We start from the raw sequence: 14,983 nt of genomic DNA on the forward strand, positions 1-14,983 counted from the left end.
TCCGAGCTCTGCTTCAGGCAAGGAGAAAAGATTTGGGGTACAGGGGAAAGAGCAGTTTCTTGTGTAGGGATACACTCAAAATGAATATCGTGCAGAGGACACTCTTTTCCTGTAATCATCCTAGCTGACCTAGCAGACTGGGGTTATAATGGAGATGGGCTAAGAGAAGAATAGGGGTTCTCCTGGATTCCAAGACCATGGAAATATAGAGCTGGAAGAGACCTCAGGAGATCATCAAGTCCAAGGCAGAACCAATCCCAATGAAATCAACCCAGCCAGGGATTTCTTAAGCTGAGACTTAAAAATCTCTAGGGATGGAGACTCCTCCACCTCCCTAGGTAACCCATCCCAGTGCTTCACCAGCCCTCCTAGTGAAATAGTTTTTCCTAATATCTAAGCTAAACCTCCACCACTCTAACTTGAGACCATTGCGCCTTGTTCTGCCATCCGTCACTACTGAGAACAACCTCTCTCCATCTTCTTTGGAACCTCCCTTCAGGAAGTTAAAGGCTGCTATTAAATCCCCCCCCCCCCCCCCCTCACTTTTCTCTTCGGCAGTGGAAACAAACCCAAATCCCTCAGTCTCTCCTCATAGGTCATGTGCTCCAGCCTCCTAATCATTTTGGTCGCCCTCTGCTGGACCCTCTCCAATGTGTCCCCGTCCTTTCTATAGTGGGCAGCCCAGAACCAGACACACTACTGCAGATGTGGCCTCACCAGAGCCAAATAAAGGGGAATAATCACTTCTCTAGATCTGCTGGCAATGCTCCTCCTAATGCAATCTGAGATACCATTAGCCTTCATGGCTACAAGGGTGCCCTGTTGGCTCATATCCAGTTTCTCATCCACTATAATCCCCAGGACCTTTTCTGCAGAACTGCTACTTAGCCAGTCGATCCCCAGCCTGGGGAAGAAGGGGAAGCAAGGGGAAGAAGGGGGAGGGGAAGCTCAGGGCCCAGGGTTGGGGGTCTCGCTGGACCAGCTTGATTTTCAGGCAAACCTGCTCCTGGGTTCGCATGTGGCCTTTGGTGGCCAGGCTGGCAGCTATCCTGCCATAGATGGCTGCGTTCCTCCGTCTAGTGCGGAGATCATGGACGTTGGGGGCATCCCCCCCCCAAACCTGAATAAGGTCCATGATCTCCACCCTGGACCAGGAAGGCGCCTGTCCGGCTCCTGGGAGCTGGCAGACTGCTCCTGGGAAGCGGTGGAGGGCTGGCTGCCAGTGGCTGGCTGGCTCATATTTTGGGGCCACTGGGTCAGGGGCCCCGGTGGCCACTGTTGGCTCTAGGCTGGCAGGCTTGGAGCTGGCACAGGCACTGTGGCCAGGCTCTAACCCTTTAATAGCTCCAGGGTTGGAGGAAAGGGAGAGTAAGTTTTCCTTGTTGTGCCCAGAGGGGCCACCAGGGCTCCCTGGGAAGGGCTGGAGGCCCCTTATTTTGAATTGTGTCTACACAGCACTGCATTCCAAATAGCTATTTCGAATTTGACGTTACTCCTCGTAGAATGAGGTTTACCAAATTCGAATTAAGCGCTCCGCTGTTTTGAATTAATTTCGAAATAGCGGTTTGCATGTATAGACGCTATTAAAGTTAATTTGAAATAACGGCTATTATTTCAAATTAACTTTGCAGTGTAGACATACCCTTAGAAAGTTGACAGCACTATCAGCATCACTTTCCCAGCAGGAAAAGTGGCTCGTATAACTAGTCGTTTATTAGCCATGTTCATAAAATCAAGGGTCTGCTATATTCCAAACTCTTGGATATTTATTCCCAAATGATCCATTGATAATCACCCTAGCAGAAATGGTCTTGCTCCCAAAAAATGAGCACTGTAATGATGAACATTCTGCTGCTGATGATTGCGTAACAGTGGTCTGTACTCCTGTTGAAACTTCCTACAAAGAAAGAAAGAAAGAAAAGGGTTTCCAGTCAAATAACAGCAATAGCGCCCTCTTAATTCACCTTCTGGAATGGAATCCCAGAGGCTTTAGGGTAGGTGGGGCTGACTGGACTCCTGAATAAACTCGCACTCTTCAGTGGCAGTAGATAATTTGTCTTTCTTTAAAACAAACAAAATGCATAGAGTTTATGTGGCTTGAATGTTGCATAGTTGCAACCACAAAGTCCAGAAATGGAAAAGTTGCTTCTAGCAGCAACCTATACCCAGCTGCTTTGCACAGATGGAGCATATTCTAATTCTTCTTTGTTTCGTTAAGTGGTAGTTTAGACTCCTGTCTTCAAAGAGAGCTGATAATTTTAGGGTATCCAGTTTTAGGCTACCTGCTTGAAATCAATGGGAGCTGTAGATGTTCTTTATCCGTGAAAGCTGAACCTCTAGGCCTGTCTGGCTGTGCTGGCACCTAAGTGCACCACGTAGCTGCCACTAGCATTTTGAAAGCTGTGACTCAGCTGGTACCAAAGCACCATGGGTACCTATGTTTCCACTGGTCAGGATTTGTAAAACCTCCAAAGTACTGACTCTGCCTCAGCTACTGAGCTGCTCCAAGTCCTTGCTGAAGCTCCGTACGTTCCAAATTCTCAAACTAGGCAGGCAAATGCATGGCTTGCTAGTGGGGCCTTACTCAGTTAACATTTTCTGAGCAGGCCTAAGTCTGAGAACCTGCAGAAGAGAAACCAGTGCCATAGGATGGTGTTGGGCACACATAAGAGAGGGATCAAGTATGAGCAAGAAGCAGAGAGAGAAATGGTTACAGAAATTAGGACATGGGCTAGCCAAGCAGCTGAACTGAGCCCTGACCCTAAAAAGTGAAAGAAAGAGGGTGTGCCACTCTGGCAAAGCCAGCAGGGAGCTGTTTAACGAGGCGGTGGGGCTTGCTGTTTAAAGAGCTGGTTAGGCATGCAGCTTTTGATGCACTCTTCCAGCCAGGCTCCTGCTGCTGGCCTGCACAGCCAGGTGAGTCAGCAGGCAGGTTGCCTGAACGGGAGCAGCATAGTATTTCCACAAGAACACTGACAATCTTACATGAGATTGTCAGTGTTCTTGAGGAAATTCAAGCGGCCAGTGTAAACAGCTGGCAAGTTTTTCTGAAAAACTTGCCAGTCTAGACTCAGCCCTGGTATAATCCACTCAGCATCATGAGCCTTAGGCACAAGGCTACCTGGACAAGTGAACTATTTTGGTAACAACAAAGGGACCGTAGGGCCGTACACTTTCTGAGGGCAAACCTCAAGTGAGTAAGACCCTCGTAATATGATCAAAGCCCTGGTTTGAGCTCCAGGTCAGGGCAAAAGTATATTGGTCAACTTTAAGAGAAGTTTTTGGGGTTTTTTTCCCCCTAGGGATTTTAATTAATTAATGGAGATTGCCTATCTCCTAGAACTGGAAGGGACCTTGAAGGGTCATCAAGTCCAGTCCCCTGCCTTCACAGCAGGACCAAGTACCATCCCTGACAAATTTTTGCCCCAAATCCCTAAATGGCATCTGCAAGTATTGAACTCACAAGCCTGGGTTTAGGAGGCCAATGCTTAAACCACTGAGCTATCCCTCCCCTGGATTCTTGAGTTAAACTACCCCAAATTTGGAATACTAACTATGTATATCCCCAAGCCTGACTCCTGCACCTCCTCCACACACATGTCCACATACACCCTACTTGAGCCTCCTGTACCCCAGACCTCCTGCCCTAAGCCTTCCCACACACTCCAATGGGAATGAAACTGCATGAATAACAGAAAATCAGAGTTACTGCTTTAATTATGTATATTTTACATTACATTACAAATCCTCTTCAGGTTTCAGTTTGTACTTGTCAGGGAATATGTTCACATCTGGTCTGATGTGATGTAATCCTACTGTCTGGGTCTCGCTCAAATAGTAATGGTGGATCCCCTTGTGAAATAAAGCAGTTTTACGTTCAGGCTATGTCTAGACTGGCCAGTTTTTCCGGAAAATCAGCCACTTTTCCGGAAAAACTTGCCAGCTGTCTACACTGAACGCTTGAATTTCTGCAAAAGCACTGACTTCCTACTGTAAGAAATCAGTGCTTCTTGCAGAAATACTATTCTGCTCCCTTTCAAGCAAAAGTCCCTTTTGAGCAAAGCTTTTGCGCAAAAGGGCCAGTGTAGACAGCTCAGATTTGTTTTCTGCAAAAAAGCCCCGATCGCGAAAATGGCAATCGGGGCTTTTTTGCGGAAAAGTGCGTCTAGATTGGCACAGATGCTTTTCTGCAAAAAGTGCTTTTGCAGAAAAGCGTCCTGCCAATCTAGACACTCTGTTCTGAAAATGCTTTTAACAGAAAACTTTTCCATTAAAAGCATTTCCGGAAAATCATGCCAATCTAGACACAGCAGTGTATAAATAGACATTGGGACAACTTCCCCCAGCCTTATTAGATTAGCCTGCCGTGTCAGATGTAGTTTACAGTAGAAAGTAAGTGGGGGAAAAAATGCCTCCTAAGAAGAACCCCCCCAAGGGGATGGGTTGCAAAAGGACAGTACCTGTAAGAAATTTAAGTTGCTTTTACCTCTGATTTAGATACTTGACTTCTATGGGAAATAGGTTCCTAAATACCTTTTGATAATCTGGGCACAGGGGTCCGTGGCTGCAGGAAAGCATTCATGGCTCCGGATCCTGAGTGGAGAAAGATGCCAGATCAGCCACAGAGACATTTATGTCCCTTTCTTCTCCCTATCACCTCCTTAACCTTTCACTTCTGGCTGGCCTAAACGGATCCCTGCTCAGCTGCCTGGCACCAGAGGACCCTTTCTTGGATACTTACCTTGTGGGAAGAACCTTGCAGAACCACTTTGTAGCTGCAGATATCCACGGATGCCAGTGCCGATATCCACAGCTCATGAGGGGCCTGGGTACCTAGCATGGGCTGAAATGCAACGGAGTTGCCAGGCACGTGGGAGCTATTTATTGCAGCCCTACTTAAAGCAATGCTGAGGTATCTCTAAGGATCTGAGCTACATGTTTAATGCTCCGCATCAGGCTTGCTTCAGAACACTATTTATTCTGAGAAATATTCACTGAAAATGATGCAGTTTGCCCCGAAGCAAGGTGAATGGTGCTGTTGCTGGATTATTCTGCACTCTGGGTTTACCGTGAGCACATGTGGGAAGCAAGTCATTTGCTGATGATGCCAAGTTATTTTCATGAGTAAAGGTTTCCTGGGCTTTATGCCTCTGTGAGATTGGGCAGCACAATGGATGCTGAAACTCACTGTGGGCAAGTGGTCACATTAGCTAAATTAGCCAGGACGTCTCCTGCTGCAAACCTGCCAGACACACTCTGTTGTACTGAACAGCACAAGATTTCCAATCTTTATGCTCCTATCATGACAGGAAGAAAGCAAAGAGTTTGTTCCCAGTTCCAGAAGAAAACAATATGGGTCTTCTGAGCATCTGTTCCAGGCTGAGACTCCAGGGAAAAGGCCAGTGTTGCAGATGGAGCTGCAGCAGGGCCCTGAGGCCAGCCCCCATGCATATCTGGGCAGCAAGACAGAGGACCAGGTAGGCCAATCACTGCTCTAAAGAGAACTAAACTGACCAGAGGAGATGCTTGAGGCTATTACTTCAAAGATTTGCAACTTCTCTGATATTCCCCATATAGTCAAGTCAGGTCTGGGGCTGCCACTACTGCTGGGTGGGGGCTGTTTCCTCCCATGTGCTTGGGGGATGTGGGTGGAGGGCCAGGTGGCTGTTTTTGCTCCCTGTGCGCGATTGAGGATGAGGAGCAGTGTTGGAGCTGCCCCAAGCTCTTTCCGTTCAGTGTTCATTGAAAAGCAAACCCCCCACAGATGACAAATCATTTTGGGTGACATCCCCCGTTTTGCCTCATTCTGAGCTTTCCAGTGGATACAGGTTTGGCTTCAGGGTCTCTGGCCATTGAGTTTCATTTGTCAGTGTTTGGTGCAGTGGGTGGTGAGGAAATGCTCTCACAAGCACCGCTTCCTTCCCCACCCAGTGAACTCTGAGGGATTTGCGGGCACTGCAGTTCCATCTTGGCTTGCAGGGCTTGAACTGCAGGTGCAGACGTTGAGGGTTGGGCTGCAGATTGAGCTCTGGGACCCTCCCTTTCACGGGGTCCCAAGGCCTGGGATCCTGCCTGAGCCCAAGTAGCAATTTAACAGCCTGAGCCTCGCGCTCCCCGGTCAGCAGACGTGGCCTGAGCATGTGCACAGCCAAGCCTGAGACACACTGCCAGGGCACTCACAACAATGGGATTTGTGGGACACTTGGCTGCTGTTCCTACAGAGCCCATCTGCACTGGCATGTCGAGATGAGAGATACCAGGCACGGGTATGGTCTTCTCAATGTATGCTGCCAGTCCGAGTAAGCAAGCTCTGTGCGTCTTAGTGTGACTGCTGCGAAGGGCCTGCCAGATGGCATCAGGCTGCTCCACGTGCATTGTCTCCATGGCTCAAGATCACTAATGGGAATTGTTTTGCAGCCCAAATATTCCCACAGGGACCCCCTAAGGCTTATGGCATTCATAGCCTCATAAGGCTAGGAGAGACCTCAGGGGCTCATTGAATCCAACCCCTGCCCAAAGCAGGACCAACCCCAACAAGATCAACCCAGCCAGGGCTTTGTCAAGCTGGGGGACAAACACCTTTAGGGATCGAGATTCCACCCCCTCCTTGAGTAATCCGTCCCAGTGCTTCTCCACCCTCCTAGGGAAAGAGTTTTTCCTCATATCCAACCTAGATCTCCCCCGCTGCAACTTGAGACCATTGCTGCTGCTCCTGTTATCTGTCACTACTGAGAACAGCCACTGTCAGTCCTCTTTGGAACCTCCCTTCAGGAAGTTGAAGGCTGCTATCGAATCTCCCCTCACTCTTCTTTTCTGCTGACTAAATAAGCCCAAGTCCCTCAGCCTCTCCCTGTAGGTCATGTGCTCCAGCCCTTCATAATTTCTGTTGCCCTCTGCTGGACTCTCTCCAATATGTCCACATCCTTTCTGTAAAGGACCCAGTACTCCAGATGTGGCCTCCCCAGAGCCAAAAAGGGGGAATCATCCCTTCCCTAGATCAGTGCTCATACCTATACAGGCCAATATGCCATTAGCCGCCTTGGCTACAAAGGCACACTGTTGACTCACATCCAGCTTCTCATCCACTGTAATCCCCAGGCCCCTTTCTGCCGAACTGATGCTTAGCCAGTCGGTCCTCAGCCTGTAGCAGTGTACAGGTGTCATTCAGGTCATGATTTACACAAGATGGGGCTCCACAGATTTAGCTGAGGGCTTATTTTTGATTGGCGATGATGTACAAGATAAACCCAGTGTGATTCACAGAGGGACTGTGTTCCCAGGTCCCTATGGGATAAATCCCATAACACAGAGAAAATACCAGATACAAACCTGGAGGCTGCCTGTCCCTGGACAATGCCCTGTTATCATGGGAAGCCTAAGGACATGATGGGGCATGTCAGAGCTGTTCCTGTATAAATTCAGAAAGGGGCAGGTTCCACTGATCAGTGCATTTATTCAGGAGGCAGTCAGGATTTACTGCTGAGTCCTCCTCACAGGTCTCTGGCTCTGTTGATGATGAGAACCAGAAGGCTGCTTGTGTGTGTGCCCAATGGTTTGTGCTGTCAACTTGTGCAATTTAGTGTCCGCAGCAGACCCCAAGAGAGCCCCCAAAGACTACAAACCAGATAAGGGTAGAATATGCCAGGCCAGGTTTATTGTTAAGCGAAGTACAGTAACAGTTGTCAGTAGTCTCTACTGAACCACTATACGCATCTGTACCCCATAACATTGGAATGACTCAATCAGTGGGAAATTTCCACTGCCCCCTAGGTCATCCCAAGGCACCACCTTATATAAACGTATAAGAAATCACATCTCACTGACGTATCAGGCTGCCACCCTCTAATGTTGTCAGGTTCCCATCCTCTGACGCTACTTAGATACCATCACCCATCACCCTGTACCTCGTGGTTTGAGTAGATCTTCTCTATCCATCATGCTGTCATTTTAGACCCTTTCCTGAACCTGGGTGTGTATCTGTGAGGAGTGGTATTTTTAATGAGCTAGTTATATCCTGTACTTTTCACTTATGACCAGTACCAATTATTTTTCTGCACCTTGGCTTATTACTAATTAGTGTTTTGCACTCTCAGCTCTGTTTGTGCCAAGTTCTGTGACCAGAGGCCTGTCTCTTGCTCACAGCTTAATGTTAGCCATGTTTTGTCTGTTGTTAGCTAGGCCTCAGGCCAGGCCTGTGCTGCATGGGCTTTTGTTTTAGGCCTTGATCTTACTACAGTCAGATCTCCCTCCCAGCTGCCCTGTCTGGGGCATGAGGCTGTGGCATTTGCACCCTGGGGGAAGGTAGAGAAGGAGGTAAAGGTTTAGGTGGTGATTGTTCCTCTGGCACATACTGCTTTTGGAGAGGAACAGATCTCTGCAGCTCTTCACCATGGATTGTTGTGTGGTTCTCTCTTCTAGGGTATTTCCCGCTCCACCCGGATGACCTCTAGGAGATGAACTTCTTTCCTTTCACCAAATGAACACTCCATTTCAAGGGGCAAGAACCAAGGATGTTTCCAGCTTCATGGGAGTCATTCCTGCCTTGTAAATGCAATGAAGCCTTCTGCTAGCCTGAAGTCTGTTTTCTGATGCGATTTGTGTGGGACAGAAGATGAACCAGCACATTTTCCTTCTCTGCCAGAAGTCTGCAGAGACGTCTCTCAGGGGAGCCCCACTTCTCATCTCTGGACTGAGACTGGATCTGTCTCCTCAGAAATTTAGGTCTGTGTCAGCATGGAAACCCCTCTGTGTCCATGGCTGCTGCTTCTACAGCCTGCTGTAATAATGGCAGTACAAAAACGTACCCTCCATTAACCACTGTAATTTATAAAGAACTCTAGAGCTACCCCAATGAACACAATGCAATCGATTCTCACAGCTGCCCCGTACATCTGGATTTTCAAAAGGAACCACGTCGTTCCACGTCTGAAAGTTTTCAGTGTCACGATGAGAATTTGCATTATTCTTCATCTGCTGCTTCGTAGTGCTCAGCAAACACCCCTTGCACCAGGAAAGCACGAGTTCCCAGATTTTTTTTTGACCATGTCAGAGGAACACACTACCCCAACAGAACATTGCTTAGGTTCTTCCCCAGCAGTCCTGCCACAGTCATGCCAGGCCATCCTACTCCTCCTGGGCCAAGCAAAACAGCAGTGAACCTTCACTGAGCTTGGACCTGGCTGCTTTCCAGCCAGAGCGCCAGGCTCCATTGGCCCCAACCCTCCCAGCCTCACTGCCATGCACTAAGGGCCATGAAGAGAGCTTTGCACTCTGCCCTCGAAGGCAGAACCCTCGTCTCCAAAAAGGGCTTCTGGGAGGGGGCACAAATGTGCATTGAGCAAATCTGGGATGCTTTGCTCAAACCATTCTCCAGCCCTGCAAGAGCCAGCCAGTACCCTTCCCTGTCTGCCTTCTGGCCAGGGGCTGTTCCACCTCCTCCCAGTATCCTCTGGCCAGGGGCTGTTCCACCTCCTCCCACTATCCTCTGGCCAGGGGCTGTTCCTGAATCTCCCTGTCATGCATCGGGACGAGGTTGTTGCCTTTACCTTTGTGTCCTGCCTCTGGCTAGGCTGGGAGCCATTGCACTCTAGCTGGGACCCTGTTATAATTGAACACTGTAGACATGTTTTTAAGGTTAACGTTCCCCCAGCAGGGAGAGGGGAAGGGGACAGAAGCAGACTCCGTTGCACTGTCAGTGGGGGATGGGAGTGGCACTGCATGGCTCCCAGCCCAGTCTTTGTGTGGCAGGGGGAGATGCTACATGGCTCCCACCCTGGTCAGTGGGGCAGGGGTGGTGGTGCATGGCATGGCCAAGGGATGGGGTGCTCTGCTCCCAGAACACAACTCTCACTAAATGACATCTCAGAGCTTCCCTGGGAAACTGTTGGCTTCTGAGGAGCAGTTTGCATCTGAGAACGAGTCTGTATTGCTGCAGGGGGGACTGGCCCATCAGGGGGGCTCAGGCCCTGAGGTCTGCTTGATGCTGTCCCTCTCGCCTCATGTAGCTGGGGCCCCTGCTTCAGCCTCTCTACCTCCCAGCACCTGCTGGGGCAAAGGGAATCCTGCAGGCAATTTAGCCTGAGCTTTGAGGCAACTGCAGGAGACTCTGTGCCTTCCATTGCTAGGATGTCCTTGCTATAAGTGTTTCCTCCCCCTTGCAGCCACTGCCCCTGAAAGGGAAGGAGGCTGGAACCCAGTTTCGTTGGCAATGCTCATGCTCTGCACACCTGCCATGCCCCACTACAGCTGGACACAGAGATGCTCTGAACACAGGGACCCCCATTCCTAGTGTGCTCCACTGGAGGCAGTAGGACAGAGCTCCCCAGGCCAGCTGGCTGGACTTACAGCACAACCCCATCTGGTGTGGCTGATTTCCTTCTCTTGGGCAGGGTGATTGCACCTGTGTGTGAGCGTGACTCTCAGCACTGCATAAGGCTTCCTTCCTATCCTTACAATAGAATATTTCTTCCTGTTCGCGGCTTCCGCCCTTCGCTTGCCAAGATTCATGGCTACAGTTTCCCACAGCTCTGATCCTAAATCCCTGCTAGGCCATGTCATTTGTGGTACCTTGGGGAATGGCTCCCAGGGCACCTGCCATGAGTAAACCCCCCCTGTTAAAGCAGCTGCCATTGGGCCTCTGTCCCAGCCTAGGCCAGGCTTGCTGCTGGCTGAGCTTGCCCCCGTGGGGAGAGGCAGGGAGCTCCCTCAGCCTTGTTGTGCCTACAGGGAACTTAAGCCATTCCCACAGCCAGCCAGGGATGTTAGCTTGCTGCAGCTCGGCCCAGGCTTGTCAAAGGTGTCTGTGCTGTGGCTGTTCCTGAATACACCCCTCCTCAGCATCTTCCAGGGTCACAGACTCAGCTCAGGCTCTGTGGGTCCTTCCGAACCGTTCTTTAGTCCCTGTCTCAGCTGAGCACTTGGCTGCTGCAGGCACAGTCCAAGATGTTCACTGAAACCTTACTGGGGCAGCTGGGAGGACATCAAATGCCAGTCCCTGCCATGTACTCCAGCCCTCACAGCCTCCCTCTCAGAGATGTTGTGCAGCAAAAAATTGTATTTGCAGGGGACTGGACTTGATGACCTCTCAAGGTCCCTTCCCATTCTACGATTCTAGTCTGGCTTTTCTCTAATGACGCTCCTAAGCATGTGCATACATTTCAGCCCACTGACTTCAGAAGGAGAGTACCTCACATGCATAGGTAACGAACTGGCTAAGGGCCCTGGGAAAACCCAGCCATCAGAGTCTGCAATGATCTCAGGCCAGAGCTTACAGCCCCTCTGTCCTATGCTGTGGAACGTGGCCCATCATGCCAGCTCCCCTCAGTCTGCACAGAGTCTGGGTGGGAGGCTCCGTGTTGCTGAGGCAGAGCTCTCACAGAGGAGGTGTTGCCATCCATGTCACTGAGCAGAAATGGGCCATGCTCAAATAAGGTGCGTCTACACTGCAAAGCTATTTCGGGATATCAGAGTATCCCAAAATAGCTAGTCCGCGTCTTCACAGCAAGCTCGTTATTTTTGGCTCGCTCTTCTGACATCCCTGTTAAACCTCATTCTAGGAGGATAAAGGGACATTTTGGAATAGCGCTTTATTTTGAAATAGCATCAAAATAAGATACACAATTTGAGTAGCTCAAATCTTATTTCGAGTTACGGTGCAGTGTAGACACAGTCTTAGAGGCATTCATCCAGGGCTAGGCATTGTGCCATTCCTCCATCTGCCTGCAAACAGTAACACCCCATTTGGGCAGCCGTAAACCTCAAGCCCCAAACCTCACCTGCCCCCAACCATATTTCTGACATTCAAAAGTAAAACCAGTTAAGTCAAATGCAACCACTGCCCCTTCCCTCTAACCCCCTCATCCCCAAGGCTGAGGGTGACCACAGAGAGCCGCCTTGCTATCACCAATGGTGTTTGCTCCTGTCAAAGCTTGTCTGCACCCAGCATGAGCAGCATTTCAACAGTGGACCAGGTGCACTGGAGTGCTCAGCGCCACTTCTCTCCACAGCAGTGTCCTGTGAAAGTCAGACATTGTGGGGCCTGGAGAGCTCAGGCAGGAACTTGGCTTCAGCTGCTCTGGCCGGTAGTTTGGACTATTCATTCACTGTTTCAAGGCATATTTGGATTCCTGTTTTTGAAAAGAAACAACCTCACTACCATTTCCCTGGCTGTAAATAATGAATGTAAATGTCAGTAACTGTAGGTTGTGGTTTATCTTAACACATCTGAGATTAACAGAGAGAAATCCTCATTGAAACCTAGTGGGGAAATATCCCCAAAATCTGAGTGCAATAGGAGCTGATTGTATTATTAAACTGATAGTATTGATTTCAGGAAACATATTTTACTCAAGTTGCACACTTTTGAGAACAGCTGTAACATAGAGAACCTATTTGTAAATATTGTCAGCACTGGGGAAATGGTGTTTGTAATTGTAGCATATGAATATGGGGGTTTCCATGGACTTGCTAATGCTGAAAATGTGAATCAGACATTCAGAGAATTCCAAAGTTGTAACTGTACCTGCTGCCTGTGAGAGTGTGTAACTGTTGCTCTCTTCTCCCAAGAACCACTTAGAGAAATCCAACCCTCATCTGCAGATCACACCTGCTATCCGGGAAGGAGGTTTTAGCAAAACTGGTACTGATGGAGAGGGTGTTCACACTGCCACAAGTAGCCTCAGGCCTGCTTCAGGCATCTGCTGGCCTAAGTGGTTTGAGTTGCTCCCTTCAGCTTCCCTCGTGTGTGGAAATGAAACTGCAGCCAGCCCTGGGGATGAATTGAGCCCTAAAGTGGCCCTGGAAATTCTGGAGTCTCAGTTCCTGATGTATATTGTCTCAGTCCTTCAGGGCTGGGACTGGCCTGCTTGCTAGACATGACCGGAGGACAAGGGAAGAGGGTTCAGGTGGCTCCTAAAGACTTTACACAGCGTGAACAACTCATTACACCGGTGCCCACCTTTAAGAGAACCAGCCACCCATCCCACCGGTGGCATAAAGAACCTGAACGGGGCAAATGAGGAAGAGTGAGGTGGCTGCTGTCTAGGGCATACTGCACAATGGATGGGTCTCCAGCATGCAGCACGATCATCTATCTGCACAGGGGAGGCACCTTGGCCTTCCTGCCATTCACTACCTGAGCACTCCAGCCAGTGTGGACTGAATTTTTAAGAGACATTTTTTTGTATTTGCAGATGTTTGATTGGGGAACTGAGTCCAGTCGTGGTGTTACAGGCAGATAGGAAACCAGGTCTCTCTTCCTTTTCACATATTCCTGCTAAGTTACATGAGTCCAGTTCAAGTTAATTCTTTTCTCAGGCTCTAGCGTTCAGCTCCCCTCTACTCCAAATGGACCAAGAAAACTACCAATGCTGTAGTGACTCTTACAAAACTCCCCATACCAGCATGTTCAGTAGGGGAAAGCCTGCTCCTTCCTCTCTACCCTGCTTAAAGATGGTCCTTACCTCTTACCAGTTATATCACTCTTCTAATCTGCATGCCAAGTTTAAACAAAGTTTATCTGCATGTATCTCCACGACCAGATAACCGTCTCCATACTGTGCAGTGGCTCTGCCTCCAAGCCTTTTGACATCCAACTGGCGTAAAACAAGGCTGTGCAATGGCACGTGCCCTTTGCTCCTTTTTCTTAGCTATGGAAACAATCCAAGTCTCTACCACAGGGCATTGGCATCTATCATCGAACAGATGGCAGCCTCTTCAGCCTTTCTCATCTCTATGCCAGAACTAAAGTGATAACCGAATTCTAGTACACAGATGATTGTGCTGTTGTTGCCACTCAAAGGAGGATCTTCAAAGAGCCCTTCATTGCTTCTCGGAAGCTTACAAAAGCCTATGGCTAACTCCGATTTACATTGGCAAAACAAAAGTTCTCCACCAGCCAGTTACTGGTGAAATCATCGAACCCAGCAAGGGAGAGCTACTCTGACAAAGAAAAACAGGCACCATATTCTCCATTTTCCAATCTTGGCAGCCACCTCTCTTAGAGGACAGACAGACGTTAAGATTCAGCCCGGAATCTGCTGCACCTGCCATGTCTTTAGCAGACTCTCTTACCAGGGGTTCAACAATCACAGTCTCAGAACACACACTGGACTTTTCATCTCTAAAGTAGTTGTACTCCCAGCAGCTCACCTCTAAGGCTATGAAACGTGGGTGACTCATAGGAAATACCCCGAAGGCAGCACCAGCACTTCCTCCGAAAGATCCTCAACAAGTGGGAGGATCATCACACTAATGTCAATGTCCTCACAGAAGCCAACATCTTCAGTGCTGAGGCCCTGATTATCCAGCACCTGCTGAGGTGGAGCGGGCACGATGTGTGCATGCCTGAGAGACGCTTACCAAAAACCTGCTGTACGCCAAACTCCCCAAAGCAGACAGGAAATGGAGAGGTCAAAAGAAATGCTTTAAAGACACCCTCAAGATAAACAACAAGAGATGTAGCACCGACACTTCACACTGGGATATAGCAGCCCAGGATTGGGAGAACTGGCAAAGACTTGTCAGAGACGGAACATCCACTTGAGGAAAACTGTCTTGTCCTGGCCACAGGAAAATGCCAGGAAAGACAACTGTCACACAGCAGTTGTGGCTCAATTCTGTCAACACCACCTGCAAAGTCTACCAACAAGCCTGTGACTCCAGCATTTGGCTCCTCAGCCACCAAAGGCCCTGTGAAAAAACCAGTAAAATCGGTCATAGAGGGATCTCCAGTGAGGATGGTTAAAGATAGTGCTCACCTCCTAACAGTTGTATCACTCTCCTAGTCTGCATGCCAACAGTTTATCTGCATGTATCTGCTGTCAGCTCTACAATATGTAATCAATAAAATTATCCCTTTATACGTATAATTGGAATAGATGTGATTTGGAGCTGTAGCGGTTCTCTTATCCTCCCTGTTTGTGACTCTGAGAGTTTTTGGTTTCTCCACTTATGGAGTTGACATGACCTCACATTGATGCTCCTA

General features: G+C 49.1%; 1 protein-coding gene across 4 annotated transcripts in view; it reads left to right on the plus strand.

Moving 5' to 3' along the window:
• Positions 1-14,983, plus strand: part of LUZP1 (leucine zipper protein 1) — an 80,717-nt gene that overhangs the window by 45,759 nt on the left and 19,975 nt on the right. For 2 of the 4 annotated variants that reach the window (XM_075908904.2, XM_075908905.2), the window contains exons 3-4: positions 5,310-5,477; positions 8,419-14,867. The exons of 1 other annotated variant lie outside the window; for it this stretch is intronic. In XM_075908904.2, the coding sequence (XP_075765019.2) occupies positions 5,310-5,477; positions 8,419-8,457 (207 nt within the window). In that variant the 3' untranslated portion in view covers positions 8,458-14,867. Of the gene's footprint in view, positions 1-5,309; positions 5,478-8,418; positions 14,868-14,983 lie in introns of those variants that run through there. One more of the 4 variants, XM_075908906.2, reaches the window with a different exon arrangement.

This window comes from Pelodiscus sinensis, chromosome 26, assembly GCF_052426305.1.
Source record: "Pelodiscus sinensis isolate ZL-2025 chromosome 26, ASM5242630v1, whole genome shotgun sequence".
Classification (NCBI taxonomy): domain Eukaryota; kingdom Metazoa; phylum Chordata; order Testudines; family Trionychidae; genus Pelodiscus; species Pelodiscus sinensis.